This window comes from Eptatretus burgeri, chromosome 9 (assembly GCF_056783735.1).
Source record: "Eptatretus burgeri isolate ZD-2024b chromosome 9, Ebu_testis_v1, whole genome shotgun sequence".
Taxonomy (NCBI): domain Eukaryota; kingdom Metazoa; phylum Chordata; class Myxini; order Myxiniformes; family Myxinidae; genus Eptatretus; species Eptatretus burgeri.
The window spans coordinates 66,899,600-66,919,770 of NC_140969.1; the positions used below are offsets into that span (position 1 = coordinate 66,899,600).

The 20,171-nt window shown below is 45.0% G+C and overlaps 1 protein-coding gene across 6 annotated transcripts in view; it reads right to left on the reverse strand.

Moving 5' to 3' along the window:
• Window positions 1–20,171, reverse strand: part of LOC147020267 (uncharacterized) — a 162,424-nt gene that overhangs the window by 29,471 nt on the left and 112,782 nt on the right. For 5 of the 6 annotated variants that reach the window (XM_085895513.1, XM_085895512.1, XM_085895510.1 and 2 more), the window contains exons 16-18: window positions 11,292–11,471; window positions 7,383–7,434; window positions 7,126–7,263 (exon numbers count right to left, since the gene is read on the reverse strand). In XM_085895513.1, the coding sequence (XP_085751639.1) occupies window positions 7,126–7,263; window positions 7,383–7,434; window positions 11,292–11,471 (370 nt within the window). The remainder of the gene's footprint in view (window positions 1–7,125; window positions 7,264–7,382; window positions 7,435–11,291; window positions 11,472–20,171) is intronic. The other variant, XM_085895514.1, reaches the window with a different exon arrangement.

The window sequence follows — 20,171 nt, forward strand, 5'->3', positions numbered from 1 at the left end:
TATCTTTTCTTTCTGTATCCCTCGCATTAATTTCCCTCTTATGCCATTATCGACGTGGTCTCAGACAGCACTGACAGGGCTATTTTACTCCACCCTTCTCTGCACACATCATGGTATTTGGTGACTTCAACGTTCACCACAAGGAATGGCTGGTACACACTCTCGTAACACTGACACTCCTGGTATGGATACCTATAATTTCTCAATGTCTCAAAATCTCACCCAAATTGTTTCCTCTCCCATTCATATCCCTAACCGTGCTTCTGATGGGAAGATATACTTGCTTGATCTCTTTTTGTGTTCTAATCCTGGTGACTGTGGTGCTGATGTGCAACATTCAATTGGTAATTCAGATCATTCCACTATTTCTGTTTCTTATTCCTCATTCTCAACTCGAGTGCATCCTTTCCACCGAATGGTGTTTCAGTTTGGGAAAGCAGATTTGGATGGATTTTGTTCATTTCTTGCTGATGTGCCATGGACCTCAGCTTTTCGTCCTGGTCCTGATGTGGCTGCTGAGGAAATATCTCAACGGATTTGTACTCGTATGGACATTTACATTCCCTCACCTATCTATCAAGTGAAGGTGCATTCTGGGCATGAAGGTTCATTTGGGCATCAGCAATTGCTCATCGTAACCACTATTTCAAGCAATGCTATGTGCAAGGGTCTCTGGAGTCCAACTGTCTGTTCCGCAAAGCAACTAACCTCTGTAAAAGAGTTACTGGGGATGCTAAGCAGCAATATGCAGCTTTTGTAGCCAATCCCATTGTGACCCAGTGGCTTGGCTCTCGGGATTTTTGATGGATGGCTAATAACGTACTCAACCACAATAAATCTTTCATTCCTCCTCTTTTTCATGGACCTGAGGTTGTTACTTAATCTCTGGATAAGGCTTACCTCTTTTCAAATCGCTTTGTTTCTAATTCTACCCTCAATGATTGGGGACATATGCCTGGTGTTGGCTTAATGGCTAGAGTGGTGGGCTTGGGATCCTAGGGTCCTGAGTTCAAATCCTGCTTTTCTGTTGAATTAACACCAGGTGGGGTTGATTCAGCCTGTTATCCTTCCGAGGTTGGCAAAATGAGTACCAGCTTGCTGGTATACTGTGTCAGAGTGGCGACACATCCAAGATTGTACCCAATAGCCAAGGAGACTGCTTAAGCAACACCAACACTCTGCACAGAGTATGGCCCGGACAGATGGATGGATTGTGGACACCCTCTTCCTCATTTTCAATCTCATACAGACTGATATTCCTGTTCCATTTATCACTCCTAAGAAGGTTGCCAGAATTATTTGTACTTTAGATGCCTCGAAAGCAATTGGTCCTGATGGAATGTGTGGCGCTGCCAGTACCTGTGTGGGAGGACGAAAGTCTGAGTCTTCAGGTCCTTGGTGCTTCCAGTCTTGCTCTATGGATGTCGGACTTGGACTCTGACCAGGGATCTGAGACGGAGACTTGATTCCTTTGGTACCAGGTCTCTTCGGAGAATCCTTGGCTATTGCTGGTCGAACTTTGTGTCCAACGAGCAGTTGCTGAGAGATACTCAAATGAGATTTGTTACCTGCATCGTCTGTGAGCGTCAGCTGCGGCTGTATGGACAGGTGGATCGTTTTCCTGATGCCGATCCTGAATTAACAGGATTCCTGATAATGTTCTGTCTCAACTAGCTATGTATGCTGATGACTCCTTTACTTTGCTGTACATCTGCTGATTCACTCAACACTACTCGTAATGAGGTTGGAGTTTCACTGGACAATGATTCAGAGAATGTGTTGAAGTGGGGGCATGACTGTCTGGTAACCTTCACCAGATTCTCTCAGAGAGGGAGTCTCGTGAGTGGAGGAGGCCAATGGGCCGACCATGTGCCTCGTGGTTGATCAGCATCTCAAGGAGATGGGGATGGGCCAGGCATCTGCTTGGGGGATGGCCAGACGGATGCCCCTGGAGTACCGGCGGAAAGTGGACGCAGCGACGCGCTGCTCTGGCAGATGCTCCCATACCTGACCTGATGGAATCCCTGTGATTGTATTGAAGGTGTGTTGTCCTGAACTGTCATCGATTCTTGCCTAGCAATACAACCTGTGCATGTCTGCTTTGGTGTTTCCATCATCCTGGAAAGTGGCTTCTGTTGTCCCTGTTTTCAAGGGTGCTGGTGAGCATTGTGAGCCAACTATCGCCCCATCAGCCTGCTTCCTATAATAAGCAAAGTATTTGAATGCTTAATCAATTAACAACTTCTCAGCCATCTGGAGGACAATGAGCTTCTCACTGACTGCCAGTGTGGCTTTCACCATTCTCACTCTACCAGTGATTTGCTATCCTTAATTACAGATCATTTCAACAGGGCATTGGAACTCAAGGGTGAAGCTTGATTAGTTGCTTTGGATATCTCAAAAGCTTTTGATAAAGTGTGGCACAAGGGTCTACTCCACTAGCTTCAGTCATATGTTGTATCTGGAGTGATGCATTGAATCATTTTGGCTTTTCTTACAAATCACAAGATGAAGGTGGTACTTGAGGGTCAATTTTCTTTCACTTACTCCATCGATTCTGGTGTTCCACAGGCCCTGTCCTTGGTCCGACTCTGTTCCTTGTTTATATCAATGGTCTTTCTGATAATGTTCTGTCTCAACTAGTTATGTATGCCGATGACTCCTTTACTTTACTGTACATCTGCTGATTCACTCAACACTACTCGTAATGAGGTTGGAGTTTCACTGGACAATGATTCAGAGAATGTGTTGAAGTGGGGGCATGACTGGCTGGTAAACCTTCAATGCAAAGAAAGCCAAATTGTTGCCCATGTCTCATTCTAGAAACAGGTCTTTCCCTTCTGTGCACATGGGGTCTTCAACCTGAACAGAACAATCTGAGCTTCGGCTTCTTGGTCTGGACATCTCCAACCTCCGTTGGGATAAGTACATTTCTGGTATTGCTTAGAGTGCTTCCAAGCGAGTTGGTTGCCTTTATTAAGCACAAAGGTATTTACCTCCTGATGCTGTTTTATACCTGCATAAGACAACTATACGTCTCCTCGTGGAGTACTGTTGCCACATTTGGCTGGAGCACCAGCCTGCCATTTATCTTTACTTGATGGGCTCCAGAAATGCATAGTGAACCTGGTTGGTGCAGAGATGAGTTCAACTCTTCAACCACTCTCTCATCGTAGGTCAGTTGCCACTCTTAATTTGTCTAAAGATATTTTCATGGCAAATGATCTGCTGGACTTTCTAACTTGGTTCCTCCTGTATGAGTGTTTAGACGCAAGACTCTGTTTGCCATCTCTGCACACCCATGCACTGTAGCTGATCCAAAGTGCAGAAAGAAAGGCTATGCAGAAAGTTTTATCCCTCATGCTGTCTCACTTTGGAATTTACAACCTGTAGTGTGCTTTCCATTATCGTACGATGTACCCAACTTCAAGAGGAATGTCAATTCCTCCTTCTTACATCTTTGAGGTTACATCTCTTTTCACCTGACGTCTGCTACTTCCTGTGTCTTGGATGTTTTCTTGATATTTTTCTCTATTTTATTTTATTTGGCTTTATCCTAATCTTTATCTAACCTTCCCTTAGCCCCTTACCTCGAGTTGGCTTTATGCCTTGTTTGGGGCAATTTACATTAAAAAAAACACTTACATCCAGGATCACTGCTCACCTCCACTCATTTGTTTCTCCTTTTTTCCCCACTTGTGGAATCAACTTCCACATCCTCTTCAATCTCATTCTTCCATCCAGGTATTCAAGACAGCTATTCACCACCGTTTCAGATCATCCCCAATCCAAACCATGATCTTTTCTACCCTCGTTAAACCCACCCAAATCCCTCCTTGGAGTTTCCTTCTCCATGGATGCGTGCTTTGCATCTTGTTTTTTGTCTGTTACGTCCTGATCCGTTCAGTGTACTAACTCTTCCACGAGCCTCAACTATGTATACAAAAAGAAAAAGAAAAAAGTAGAAGTAGTCGTCGTTTTTGTTGCATAATTATGCTTCCCAGCTTCTTTCAGAAATGCATAAAACAACGAATCACCATCACTGAAAAACACCTGTTTTGCACAAGTCACCACAACAAGAATTGTACAGTGAGGTGAAAGTAATGGATGATGGATTGCTAGCTGTGCCAAATTTATCTCTTATTATACTTATTCATGCAATACCACAACATGTGGAATGATCACGTAAACACAATCCAAAATTAACAGGACTGATTATTGAGTCTTGTATTTTTTTGATTGTAAATCATGGCCAAAAAAAGTGCAAAATCATAACCCCAAAAAAGTTGATTGTAAATCAACCATTAAAAAAAAACAAAAAAAAAAACCGTTCTGGATCAAGTTATTGAATTTAACAACCATAAACCATAAACGAGCCTATTCCAGTCCACTGAATGTCAAAGGCCACCCTCAACTCACGTGGAGGGGTGTTTGACATGCTCGCCATGCTTGTCAAGCATGGGTTGGCATAACAAAGTATCCAAGGGAATCAAACTAATCAGTCCATCCAGTGGAAAAAGAAAAATGGTTTCACCACAACCAAACAGCCAACTTGGGATTCAACTATATTTACTGCAAAACAGGCACAGAGTACAACTTAAGATCATAAAACAAGGCCAGATTCCAGTCCATGTCCAACACAGCTCCACTTCACTCTGTACTTGAAAGATACAAGTTTGTTATACCTGTAAGTGTATAACCTTCCTCTGGCACTCTCAGCAAATGCAAGAAAGACAGAAAAGTGTTGTAAAACACCTTCCTTCACAAACAGGTGTCACACATCTCTACAACTAGTACTACTACATATTTATTCCCACCTTATTGTAGAGTTGGCCAGGGAATGTTTTTGGCTGAAATCTTCCACAAACTTGCTGACCAGGCCTGATATTAAACTGAACATGGCAGGAGATTGGAAGTTAGCGAGGGTGCCGGTGATAACTCACCTACTCTTCATGAAAGACACCGTGGGATTTTCCCCAGTCCTGGCAGATAGGTCCTCCAGTTTAACGTCCTTCTGATGGACGGCACACGCAATGATACATCGCCCTGCATGCAAAATCCCAGGGAGACCCTGCTCAATTCCTGCAGCTCCCCACATGGATGATTTTATGTCTTAACCAAAAATAGAGGATTTTGCTGCAAAACATAGTGTTAAGGCTGTGGAAATTCGCAGAACACCATATAGGTCCTGAGTTCAGTTATGCCGATAAGTCCGTGTTCAGTTAGATTTCCCCACCGTTGTTTAATGGATTTTATTCGTGTCGCCCGGGCTGTGATCTTTGAGTTAGCCGTTATTCTTTTACTATGGTTATTTTGGACAACAACCACCACAACCGTAACCACCTTCTCCACAACTGCATCTCAACAACCACGCCATCCCCACCACAGCGACAACCACAACCACCTTCTCCACAACTGCCAACATCCCCACAGACAACGGACACCACCATCGAATAACACCTCTGCCACCCAACGCGATGGTTACTGAACAAGAAAGGACGGAAACGGTTGCTCAGGAGGAAAACTCGACACCACACTTCTTGGAATTTCCCCTCAGAACTGGTAAACAGAAGTGACGGTTGGGCAACGATCAAATGAGTCAAGCTGATCTCTGCTGGAATTTTCCTCCCCCACGCACCGCGAAGGTAGGGGGATGCGCCGTCAAGATAAAAGGGCACGCAGAACGTGTGTGTCAGTCAGGAGTGTGGAGGGAGGAGTGTGGAGTTGTGGAGGTCTGGAAGCGGAGTCGAGCTACAGTCTGGGAGTTGCGGTCTGGAAGTGCAGTGGAGTCTGTCAGCCTCTCGTTGGTCGACGGAGGCGCTGGTCGAGCCGGAGAGGAGTCGCCAGCCAGATCGCCGTTGAAGGCACGGGCGGAGTCCAGCGGTGTACGGGCAGGGCCACCGAGGGTCGCCGAACCAGGGCCCGGCGAGGCACCAAGAGGGTGGAGGTAACCTGCAACGGTCTCGTGGGACCCCTTCGGTCCGCCAAATCCCACGTAATAAAGGCCTACGGGTCCAGTCTGACCCCCTTGCCTCTGAGGGGGTCTCTTCTTGGTTTATTTGTGTGAATGTTGTGGTGCCGTGTCCCGCAAGTAGAACTGTGTAAGTGCTTGTGAATAATAATAATAGACGGTTGTAGTGCTTTGCCTTGTTCGTGTCTTGTCCCTTCCCGCCAATTTCATTGCATTACTGTATGTGTCGTTTTATAAATAAATGTCCTTGTGTGAATGTTAACCCGTTCATCGTGTCCTCTTTCCCCATTGAACCGCCGTATTGCTCTCGGAATAATAGCGGGCTCTTTGATAGCCGATAAAATAATCGGGTCCAGCGAGGTCTCGCGATAATACCCCGCTCGGTTATCCCAGAACGGAACGAACCGCTTAAGCGGTTCGTGTCCAAGCAGACCTCGCTGAGGTACGGTCTCTCGGTAGTCTGCCCGCACGAATACTTAGGTATATCGATAATTCGGCGATTGACCCTGTCGCACGCAGGTAGAGTGTTGACTAGGCCGTGGTGTGCGCTTGGAGCACACACGTGACTGGTTTTCGGCGTTGTTCCGGAAAGTCGCGACTGAATTGTCCGTCCGGTCGGCGAGACGGCCGCCATTGGCTAAAGCAGCTGTTCGCACGCTGGGCGGGCGGTAAATTCGTAACAATATTTTAATCTGCATTTCAGCCTCTCATTATTGGATTCTATTTCAGATTAAATTCCCGATCACCATGTTGATTTGTCCATTGTCATTCTAATGAATTGCGATGTACAGTCTCCTAATGTCATTGTCCTACATGTGAAAAATGGACAGACTTCTCAGTGAGCCTTACATCACCATTAAAATAAATAAAATTTGATACATCACACTTTTTGATGAAATTCGAATGAACCTCCACCTCTTTCCTCCAACATCAAAACTTTAGATGTTACATCTACGTATGCTATTACAGATACTATTTTCGATAATGATGTATATTTAGAGAACTACAATTCATGTCACCTGAAAGAAAATTTACTGTCCGATCAAGCATCATGCAACATCATACTGTTCGGAAATATCTGCTGTACAAATAAAGCGTTTGTTGTCTTTTTCCCAACCCAAAACCACTATTTCCCAAATTTTATGGGACAGCACCATGATTCATCTGACATGGATGCAGGATTGGCCGTCCATTGATGGAGCACATCGATCCTGGTTTCGGTATCAGGGTCACCACTCCAGCCTGGTTCTCCACTGTGCAGTGAAATTCCTCAATGGATGGTGGTTCTAGGACTGACACATGAACAATTAAATAAATATAACGAATAATTATTTATGCTAAAAATGTTCCGATCCTTCAACTCTCAAAGCACAGTAAGTCAACAAATGTTGAGATTTTTTTTTTTTTTTACCAATGTCCAAGTCCACTGACCCCTGACTACATCCAATCGTCGTCTTGCCATCCTGTAAAACAAAAGACAATATATAAATAAGGGTCTACAAAACACAAATTGGAACAAAATATAATCAGTAATGCAACACTTCTTTGAAATTAATTATACAAAAATGTCAAGCTTTTACACTGAGTTGGCATGGCAATTGAACCCACACCAGAAGCAATGCAACAAGGCTTTATGCACTCAACCACCAAACCACCAAGTATTTCAAATGGCAATGTTCAAAATTATTTTGTGACACATCCAAGATTAAAAAAATTTTTGTGAAGATATGTTATAAATAACCACTCCTTTCATGCCATGAGGCACATAGGGCTGCCGAGGCAGTTTAATTTGGCTCAGGAGTGCAGTCCTTGACGGGTCGCCACTCCGATACTCGGGTGGCTTACACTCGGGTGGATACTCATTTTGCCGATCTCGGAAGGATGACAGGATGAGTCAACCCACCTGGTGTTACTTAAACGTACCAACAGGGGCTTAAACTCAAGACCCTGAGATCTTAAGCCAGCCACCTTAACTGTTAAGTCAACATCAGGCTTGAAAACACAAGTTTTACTTGATCTGAAATCATAGTGAGATAAAACACAGGCAATTAGAAATAGGTAAAGGTGAGCAATTACTCAATAAGTAATGGTCAAGTCACTAACCAGAACAAGATCCTGAATCGTGTGTATAGGCTATTGCTGTACAAGCATCTTGCCAAATTGTGAATACTAGTGCATGCCTGTATGTGCGTGGCCATACGTGAAAAAAATAAAAAATAAAAAAAAAAACTTTCAAACCGCGTGCCAGAAACAACAACCACGCAGGCTGTTCCTTCGCTCTCGCGTGCCTGTATGTGCATGGCCATACATGCAAAAAATAAAAAACTTTCAAACCGCGTGCCATAAACAACAACCACACAGGCCGTTCCTTCGCTCTCGCGTGCCTGTATGTGCGTGGCCATACATGCAAAAAACAAAAACAAAAACTTTCAAACCACGTGCTAGAAACAACACTTGGGAAACAGCTGAAATGGATGAAGAAGAACGATATCAAACCTTGAAAAGGCACATACTCGGGTCCCAAGCGTCAATTGTGACGTCATATCAAACGAAGAAGAAGAATTATGACGTCAATTGTGACATAGCACCGTGTCCTGTCGTTGGTTTGGTAAATAAATGGCCATAACTTGGGAACCACTTGTCCGATTAATATCAAACCTTGAAAAGGCACATCCACAGGGCCCCAGCAATATACCTGGCAAGTTTCAATTAGATTGGACCACTGGTTGTCGAGAAACAGCGGTCACAGACAGACACACAGAGATTGCTAGAATTATAGATAGCTACTGATGAATGTACAAGTTTGAATCCCATTTTCTGTGTGTCACCCAACTATCCAAACCTCAGCAAATTGATTGTATTATGAATATCTATATTAATACTGAAGGACCAATTTTGTGCTCCTCCTAGCCGTCGCGTCACGTTTTTCTTGGTACTGTGACCTGGACTGAAAGAAACTTCGTACCTGTAAGAGTGCATCGCACATAGTGGCAATCGTCAATCTTCAACCCTGAAGCAGAATAAACACTTTTCGTTTTACATTCGTTTACATGGTGACGTGTGACGTCACCGCTGAGAGGCGTAAGGACGTCATGACATCATCGGTCATTCGCTGATGTCATTATGTCTGGCGTCGACAGACCGTCACCGCTGAGAGGTGTAATTCCACTCCTCGAAAATAGCGTCTGCAATGTAAAACCATCTTCTGCACATGCTGACTACTTCAGAATGTGAATTTGACACAAAAAAATGTAACAAGAAACATTGTATCTTCTATATATTAATACTGAAGGACCAATTTTGTGCTCCTCCTAGTGCTCACATCACGTTTTTCGCGGTACTGTGACCTGGATTGAAAGAAACTTCGTAATTGCAAGAGTGCATCGCACATAGTGGCAATCGTGAACTTTCAAGTCTGAAGCAGAATAAACACTTTTCGTTTTACATTCGTTTACATGGCGACGTGTGACGTCACGGCTGAGAGACGTAAGGACGTCATGATATCATCGGTCATTCGCCGACGTCATTACGTCCGTCGTCGACAGACCGTTACCGCTGAGAGGTGTAATTCCACTCCTCAAAAATAGCGTTTGTAATGTAAAACCCTCTTCTGCACATGCTGACTACCTCAGAATATGAATTTGACACAAAAAATGTAACAAGAAACATTGTATCTTCTTCTATATATTAATACTGAAGGACCAATTTTGTGCTCCTCCTAGTGGTCGCGTCACTTTTTTCTCGGTACTGTGACCTGGACTGAAAGAAACTTCGTACCTGTAAGAGTGCATCGCACATAGTGGCAATAGTCAACCTTCAACTCTGAAGCAGAATAAGCACTCTTTGTTGAGACGGGGGTGAGGAGTGAAGAGGAGGGGGCGGGGGATGAAGAGGCGGGGGCGGGGGATGAAGAGGCGGGGGCGGGGGATGAAGAGGCGGGGCGGGGGATGAAGAGGCGGGGGCGGGGGATGAAGAGACGGGGCGAGGGATGAAGAGACGAGGGCGAGGAGTGAAGAGGCGGAGGGCAAGGTAAGCAAATTTTTGGGTGGGGGTAAGCAAATTGAAAGCGGGAGATGGGGGGGAATTGGGCAGGGGATGAGTGGGTAGGGGCTGGGGTGAATTAGGCGGGGTTGAGTGTAAGGGGGTGGACAGGGGGGCCGGGGGCAAGTGGGGCGGGGAATCAAGAGACGGGGGCGGGGAGTGAAGAGGAGGGGTCGGGGCCGGGATAATTAAATATTTGGGCGGGGGTAAGCAAATTGAAGGCGGGGGGGGGAGGGAATGGGGCAGGGGCAGGGGCAAGCACGCCCTGTCCAGTCCATGTCCCTAGAGTGTGGGTGAGCTGGTGAGGGTGGTTGAATGAACGGAATCCGTCTGTGACGGGGTTTCGGCTAGTCTATATATTAATAATGAAGGACCAATTTTGTGCTCCTCCTTGCCGTCGCGTCACGTTTTTCTCGGTAATGTGACCTGGACTGAAAGAAACTTCATACCTGTAAGAGTGCATCACACATAGTGGCAATAGTCAACCTTCAACTCTGAAGCATCAATATATTAATACTGAAGGGCCAATTTTGTGCTCCTCCGAGCGGTCGTGTCACATTTTTCTCGGTACTGTGACCTGAGAAGTTTTGACACGGTGTACGTCAAAGTAGACACGTGCACAAATCAGGGGACTTCTTCACAAGGAGTAGTGTACACCAAAATGTCGTGTAGAAGGACGTTTTGTAGGCCTCATTAGGAAAGGCGATGGAGTACATCGACTGGGATCCAGCTCTTACAAGAGCCGCCACTGGTTGTCATATTGGGCTCATGGAACGGAATCCGTCTGTGCCGGGGTTTTGGCTCGTACTGATGAATGTACAAGTTTGAATCCCATTTTCTGTGTGTCACCCAACTATCCAAACCTCAGAAAATTGATTGTATGGTTAAAATCCTTTTTAAAATAACTAGTCACTAAAATTCTTCAGGAAGAAGGTCACATTATTTGCATAAGACAAATGAGTGGGATAGTAAGAAGAGAATGAACAACAAAACACAGGCATGAGGTTAAAGTGACCAGCAAAGAGAGCTTCTGGAAGGTTGTGGAAATGCTTGAATTGTACAGGAAAACCAGACCGACATTAAAAAAAATTATCTCAATGCAAAAATCACAGGCAACCTTTTCCTCTAAAATGTTAGCTTTCATTTACGCTCATTAAATGAATGAAAATAAAGACAACAGCTGAGTTATGGTGAAAATAAATGAAAGGTGCAGAATAATGCAGGACAATAATGAGAAACACGAAATGAAATGTAGAGCAAAGAGCCTACGAAGGCTTACTCTGAAGAAGTGGATGGCAATGCCTGTGCTCATTGGCTCCTCCCCAACTGCGACAAGATGCGGAAGCTGCGAAGCAAGAACTAAGCCGACTGGGCGACGATCAACAGCCACCGTGAACTCGTCAAGAACCGCACGTGCATCTTTCCATCGGTCTAACCAATCACGGGTCATTATCTCAACCTGAAATCACATATTTTTCTCAAAACATTTGATTGGTTATCGATTAAATATAATCTTAACAAAATATTTTGATTAAATATAATCTCTAAACAGTGCACAATTTTGTAACAAAATTTTTTTTCGCCAAGTATATTGGTCTGTAGTGTTTGTCTGTCTGTCTGTCTGTCTGTCTGTCTGTAACATGATTTTTGACCATAGTTTTCAAACAATCCTGAATTTTTTTGTTTATGTAGGTGACCGACCAAGGACAGCAACGTATAATCTTGGTGAAGATCCGAATCCAGATCCAGATGGAAGATTTTTTTTTAAGTGATTCTTCACCTTTGAGAGAAAGAGCAATCATGGTGCTGTCTTCACCTTTTCCCGCCTTTGGAATAAACTCCCTCACTCTATTCTTTCCCATTCTTCCCTCCAGGCTTTCAAAACAGCTGTTCACCACCACCTCTTATCATCCCCCATCCAAATCCTCGATCTTTTCTACCCCCGATAATCCACCCAAGCCCACTTCCTTCAAATTCCCTGCTTTCCTACCTGAAAGTCCCTGTAATGCCCATCTTCTAATCCCCATGGTCCCCATCCCATCCCTCTCCCTTCCACAGATCTCCTAATGTGTCTGTTCCCCACTGTTTTGTCCCTCCCACTCCCGCCCCTCTCGTCTCATGCCCCCCTTGCTGTGCGTTGTGTGTTAGCTCTCACACGAGCCTCGACAAGGTATACAAAAAAAGAGCAAAAAAAGATATATAGCACAATAGCTCAAGAGGTTATGGATGGATTCGGACAAAACTTGGTGAACAGGTTGGGTGTGTGAGAGGACGAATCGTTTAAATTTGGGTGAAGATCCGAATCCGGATCCTGATCCTGATCTCAGCATTATTTAATTTTTAAGTGATGCTTCACCATTGAGAGATGGGGCTAAAAAAGATATTGCATGATATTTCAAAAAGTTGTGGACAGATTCGGATGAAACTTTGTGGATATGCTAGGTGTGTGACAAGCACCGGTTGATTTGATTCTGGTGAAGATCTAAATCCGGATCCCAGAATTTTTCAAGTGATTCTTCACCATTGAGAGATCGGGCCAAAACAATATCTAGCAGAACATCTCAAAATATTGTTACGGCTGTGGAAATTCGCAGAACATCATAAAGGTTCCTTAGTTCAGTAAGATCGATAAGTCTGTGTTCAGTTAGGTTTCCCCACCGTTGTTTAGAGGGATCTCTTCGAGTTAACCAGACTGTGATCCTTTGAGGTCGTGTTTTTCTTTTTCTATCGTCATTTTGGACCAACCACATCTCAACCACCATTACACCAACCAACTTAACCACACCACAATCCCACGCACCAGCGAATAGCATCTGCGAAAGCCAGCGCAAGGCGAGCAAAAGAGACCATGGAGAAACCTCCAATGGTGCGTGGATTTTTCCCGCCTATTTTCTCCGCGCTTGGTGTGGGGGAGGTGCGATCCGAGCAGAAGTCAAAGGTGAGAAAGGGTGGGGGGCCTCTTTTTGGGGGAATGATTTCCTTGGACCTGAGCCAAGAATGATTTCTCTCGCCCCCCGGGTGGCGCGTGGGGAGGGGGACGAGAGGGCACGCCCCTTTTCTAGAAGCTTCCCGCAGGAGCTGGAAGGGGGGGCGGAGCCGAAAACGGGGAGGAGTCAGACGTTAGAACCTGGGGAATAAAAGGGCGCACGAGACGCCAGGTTCGTTCGTTGTTGGTCGTTGAGTCGTATGGTCTCTTCGGGGGAGCTTCGTCTCTTCGTGGCATTGGGGATTGCTGCTGCTCCGTGGTGTTCGAGATCCGGGTGCCTTCCCTCTGGACGCCAAGTCGTGAGGGTGGTGTGCGGTGGTCCAGGGTCGAGGCACGCACGAGAGGAGAGTGCCGGAGAGAGCTCGCCGACAGTCACACCACGAGGGTGCAGGTAACCAGCGTTGGTCTCGTAGGACCCATTCGGTCAGCCAAGTCCCACGCCATAAAGGCCCACGGGCCCAGTCTGACCCCCCTGTCTGTGGGGGTGGTCTTTTCTCTTCTGTGTGAATCATGTGGCGCCGTGTCCATAAGTAAACCTGTTAAGTGCCTGTGAAATAATAGGAATATTCGGTCGTAGTGCTTTCCCTTGCTTTTGTTTGCCTTGCTCGTGTCTCTGTCCCCTTCCCGTGTATGCTTTTCTGTATACGTGCATGATTGTTCCATTGCATCATTGTATACGTGTTTCATTATAATAAATGTGCTTTGTGTGAATGTACCCCGTTTGTCGCATCCTCCTTTCACCCTATTGGAAATGCCATCTTGCATCGTGGAATAAATAGCTGGGTTTTAAATACCCGTTAAATAGAATCGGATCCGGCGAGGTCGGGCGAGAATACCCGCTCGGTTATCACTGCAGAACGGAATGAACCGCATTGGGCGGTTCGTGTCCAAGCCGACCTGCGCTGAGGTACGGTCTCCCGGTTAGCTATCCGCGCGGGTACTTAGGTATATTGAGATTCGGCGATTGACCCTATCCTGCGCGGGTAGCAAATTGGCTAGGCCGTGGTGGGGTTGAAGACCCACCCGTGACAGGGTTCCGGTGTTGCTCCGGAAGGTCACGACTGAATTGTCCGTCCGGTGGGCGAGCTGCTACTATTAGTGGAAAGTGGCAGTTCGCATGCCGGAGGGCGCAAATTCGTAACAATATTATGGATGGATTCCGACGAAACTTGGTGGACAGGTTAGGAATGCCACGAGGAAGAATTGATTCAATTTTGGTGAAGATCCGAATAAGCGAATTAATTAATATTTAAGTGATTTTTCACCATTGAGAGATGGGGCTAAATACAATATTGCATGATATCTTTAAAAAGTTGTGGACGAGTTCTGACAAAACAAGGTGGGGAAGAGTTGGTTAGGTGATAAGAACAAGCCGATTCGATTTTGGTTAAGGTCTGGATTCAGATCCGACCTATCGGTGGGATACAAAATGAAAAACTGCTCAGCCTGGTGGAGGTATGCGCTCTACCGAGTGCCATTCCATTTCACAAATGACACTCTACAAGTGATTTTTCATCTGTTTGTTTGTTTGTTTGTGACCCTCCTCCTCTAACCTCCCAAGGTTAATCGCCACAAAACTTAAAAGGATCACATTGTTTACCACCTAAGGAGGGGTTTTAAACAGTCACTTTCTCACATTTCATAACTTATAAACACATAAGCTGCTACCTGTCTCCATCTCCGCAAGTGTAGATGCATATATACAATGCCTCATAAAAGGCCATTTTCTTTCGGATTTCAACCGAATACAATTGGTGAGGTGGTGAACTTCGATCGTTAAATATGGTATCAAACGTGAAGAATAACAGTTAATTAAGACGTTACCATGATCGGTAAGATCCACGAAGGAGTCACGTGACCTCTCAAATGTGATAATCATTCAAAAACCGAAAAAGAGTACAAACACAACCTGCACATCAATTTAAAGGTAATTTTACTGCTCATCTAATGACATAACTCTCAGGGGTGAAAAAAAGTTTTTTGGAGAAAAAAAAAAGGTTACCATCTTAGCTAACTTCACCAAATATATACCTCAAACATACGTGCATCATGTAGTTTAAAAGAACGAAGTTAACATCGTGATTTGATTTTTGATTGTAGATGTTTGATTAATTTAATCGTAGATGTCTCACCTCAAATGAGCAATTTTTTGGAGTGTTTATTATTGGTAGAAACAGGAATTCAGTGTAAACATTCACTGAAGAGATATCATAGTGGATGAAGCAGGGATTGGCAACCATTAATTTTTTTTTCGAGTTTTAATGGTTTCTGGTCACTATCAAAGAAATATTCAATCAAAGGTGAGATATTTAATTTCTTACAATATTATCGATATTTCTGACTTCAAAACGATGTCTTATTTAAAGGGCTATTCAAAAAGTACACACCGAACGTATGGGGGTTGGGGTTTGGAGTGGGGTAGGGGTAGGTGTCCGTCCAAACATTATGAAGTTTAAAAAGCGGGGGGAGGGGGGGTTCCAGAGCCGTTATTATATAACGACCTTTTTCGTTACATATTAAAACAAACAATTGAAGGACTTTTTGGATGTTTCTGGGTGAGTTTTCCCATAACCTTGAATGAGGACCTGATGGAGCTTTTCTCGAGAACAATGACTTTGCCGAGAGATCTGACTGCAAGCTGCTCAGTGGAAGTAAAAAGTGATGCCACCTCCCTGAGAAGAGGAAGAATATAGAGGAAGAAGAGGCTGCAGAAGAAAAGTAGGTTGTCCATCTCTATTTATATATACTAGTACATGCCCGTAAAAAAAAAATATATATATATATTCAAACCGCGAGCAACAAACAACAACCACACAGGCCGTTAATTCGCTCTCGCATGCCCAGACGTGGGTGACCCGGAAGTTCGCATATTATTCGCAGTTACAATTATTCCCAATTTAGTTTTAATACCCAAATATTCAATTAGCGCCAACGTATTTTACCTTTTCACAATGTCGTGGCAAGGAAAAACAAAAAGAGAAGAGAAGAGAGAAAAATTTTTACTTCCTGGTTCGGAGCATACCAGCACTCTGATGTTACCGAAATTTATGCACCGTCTCATGAAAATGATCATAACTTGGGCCATTGTGTTTATCTATAAATGCGCATAAGAAATTGAAAAATTATTGGAATACACGAAGTCATCATTTTCCGGAAGCCTGTACGTTGTAACCCGTAATGGGGAACGTGGCTGTGCTTCCCTTCCCCATCGGCCACGCCCACGCAACGTGTCTTGTCATTGGTTTGGAAAATAAATGGCCATAACTTGGGAAGCACTTGTCCGATTAATATCAAACCTTGAAAAGGCACGTCCTCAGGTCCCCAGCAATATAACTGGCAAGTTTCAATTAGATCGGACCAGCGGTTGTCGAGAAACAGCGGTCACACACACACACACACACACACACACACACACACACACACACACACACACACACACACACACACACACACACACACACACACACACACACACACACACACACACACACACACACACACACACACACACACACACACACACACACACACACACACACACACACACACAGCTGGAATTATAGATAGATAAAAGCAAAACCTTTTCTGTTTGTGACATTACTGCATTGAGCTCCCAAGGTTTATCGTGATAAAACTTTCTTCAATCAGTTCTTTAACCACAATGCACCTAAATAGGCATTTCAAACAGTCATGAGGAGGTAATTTGGCCCATTATTGCCGTGTTGCACTCCAGAGCGGATCAATTTACGAACATGAGGTAATTTCTTTATTAGAACATTACTCCTTTATATCGTGTATATCGTGTAGATCCCATTAGACCCTTTAATACCCGTTTAGACTCCTTCACACCCATTTCGACCCATTCAAGACATATAGACCTTTGACCCTTATGATACTTTTCAGACCTATAGAACTTTTAAGACCCTTTGAAAAATTTCAGACCATTTGGACACTTCAAACCACTTTTGCTCTTTCGCCATGAGACCCCTTTAGACAATTAGACCCATTTAAGACTCTTAGACCCTTTAAACACTTTTAGACCACTTTCTGACCCTTCAGACCCTTAAAACAAATTAGACCCCTTTTTGACCTTTCAAGACTATTAAATCACTCTCGTCTAGACCACTCTATTCGACACCCCTTTGAAAATCGAAAAATGTCCCCCCCAAAATAGTTTTTCATGATCTTTTTCATGCACCATTCGCATGGCATCACAAGTTGCAATGACGAATCAAAACTGATATTCCAAAGTGAAACTGATGTTGACAAGTGAAACTGAAACTCCTGATCTATGAATGAAATGCTGTGAGAAATACCGAATGGAAAGTGCCAAAAGCAAAGCTATGGGGAGTATAGAGAGATGGGGCAGGTTGGGGACTGAAGAAGCAATGTAAAGAGGGATAGGTGCCTGTAGGTGGTCAGTTGGCATGAAAAGAAGTTTGGTGATCGTCTGTCAGGCGGTAGGCCAAAACGTGCCTAAATTTTTTTCCCAGCCGAACTTTCAGAATATCACCCTCACTCACAAGCAGTACAAGCATGGATTGGAAATCTTTGCTGGTGGAATGGAACTTTCTGTTTGGCAGAAGATCAACAGGTCTGGCGCTGAAGGCATGGCCTCTAGTTAGGTTACTGTGCTCGTAAAAAGGTATTGTGGAAACAACAAACCGTAACACTGCTCGGCCTCTTCTTCCTTCATATGCAGTACAAGGCTGCAGGTAGCATCATTGGCTGAGGGCAAGACTGTGCCACTGATGCAATGCCCCTATTACCAGTACACTGGTACTCATTTCGCTGACCTCAGAAGAATGACAGGCTGAGTCAACCCCACCTGGTGTTAATTCAATGCAAACAGGAGCTCAAACTCAGGACCCTAAGATCACAAGCCAGCCACCCTAACCACTAAGCCAACACTAACCCTGCTAGGCCAGTAGTCTAAGTCAAGTGGCTATGGCTGTGTAACAACTTAGTATAGCCTGTTGGACTGTGGAGTTATCTGTGGTCAGTGGCTTCAGGACTGGGTGTTTGGGAGAAATTTGAGTGTTTCCCCTCGTGGTGAGCCCCAAACCCTGGGCTGTAACAATATACATATGCCCCGGGTCGTAGAAATTATACATATGCCTATATATTGTTGTGGGAATCCGCCGCGTTCGGATGACCGTTCTCGCCAAATCGCGGTCACACGCACACCGAAGGCCACAATCCAGTCATGACTTTCCGGACCAACCCCGAAATCCAGTCACGGATGCCTTAACGCATCATAAACTAGCCAAATATTCTGTCCACATGCTACAGGGTGGATCGCCGAATTATGGATGTACCTAATTATTCGCGCGGACAGAAATACCGGGAGTTTATACCTCGATGGGACTTGTACGCAAACGAGCCGCTTAAACGTGCTCGTTTCGTGTGCGAAGCCGAGCGGTTTTAAATCGCCAAATCCCGTCGGACCAAATGATCACTTTTATCGGCCTTAATAGCCAGTTAATTCCTGATACGTGCAATGGCAGTCAATACAGGAAAGGGACGCAACGAGCAGGTTCACGTTCAACAATGGGGGCATTTATTTGCAGTAGGCATGCAGTCATTGAATGAGGGGATGGGGACAAGGCACGAGCAAAAGCCTACAGCCAAGTTCTATTCGGAATGTACAAGCACGGACTTACTCACAATTCTACTTAACCATATTTAAGTGATTTTTCACCATTGAAAGATGGGGCTAAATACGATATTGCATGATATCCTTAAAAAGGTTGTGGACGAGTTCTGACAAAACAAGGTGGGGAAGAGTTGGTTAGGTGATAAGAACAAATACGTTAGGTGATAAGAGATAAGGCGCCACAGACTTTCACACAAAAACCCAAGAAAGAAAAGACACGGGATCGTAAGCCTTTAATATTCCTCAGAGCCGGGATGACCGAAAGGCTCCGAGAGGCCGGGCAGGTTACCTCGCCACCCTGGTGGCGACTCGATGGTCTTCGGATCGGCGACACCTGGTGTCTCTGTTCTGTCCGGTGCGTCGCGAACGCGCCAGTCGCTTGGGCGGCTTGACGAGCAGCTTGTACGGCTGCTTGGTCGGCCTCGGTGGCCTCGGTGGACGCAGCCCTTTTTTGGCGAGCCTGGCCGGCGACGCTTCGGAGGAGCGAACGGGTCCCTTGTTCTTTCAGAGTTTATGCTCCTCTCGACCCCGTTCACTCCTCGGCGTCGCCCGACCGTATCAGGACTGTCTGCCCGGACCCCCACGCTCCAATGCTGCCACTAGCTCCGACGACTCCAAGCTACACCGGTGAACGACCCGTGGACAATGACGAACAACCACCTCCGCTCGCCAGCTTCACCACCAACTGCTAGCCAGCTTCACCACCAACTGCTTGCCAGCTTCACCACCAACTGCCCGCCAGCTTCACCACCAACTGCTCGCCAGCTTCACCACCAACTAACTTTCTCGGCGTCCCAACGTGGCTTTTTATAGCCCCGAGGGGAGAAGCCGCTGTAGGCTTCGCCACCCGAAATCGGCGCCTTCCCCCTTTCACCTTTGAACCTTCACCCCAGGCTGGCTCTGCTCCTTTCAGCTCTGATTGGCTGGCTTTTTCCAAGGCAGAGCCCGTTTTGATCCGTTTATGCAAATCAGCCATTGCACGGCTGTCTGCACACGGAGGCTGGAATGTGGTTCCTCCTGTCGCGCCGCGAGTTTGTATCGACAGCACTTTGCCACTGTCACTCAGGCGGGCGTGATGGTGTCGCGATGTTGATGGCACTGTGGTGGGGATGGCGTGGTTGTTGAGTTGTTGTTGAGGAGATGTTGTTTGTTTAAAATAAAAGATAGAAAAAGAATAACAGCTAACTCAAAGATACACAGCCCGGCACATGAATAATGCCCTTCACACATTGGTGGGGGAATCTATCCTGAAACACTTATTGAAATAACTGATCTCTGGGGAACCTGAATGGTGTTCTGTGAATTTCCACCACCGTGACTATATATACATATATATATATACATATATATATATATATACATATATATATATATATATATACATATATATATATATATATATATATATATATATATATATATATATATATATATATATATCGGTCGTCTTTGCAAGTGTCCGGGAGGTGGTTATTTCTGGACGTGTCCGGATGGTGTTTATCTCTGGATGGTGTTTA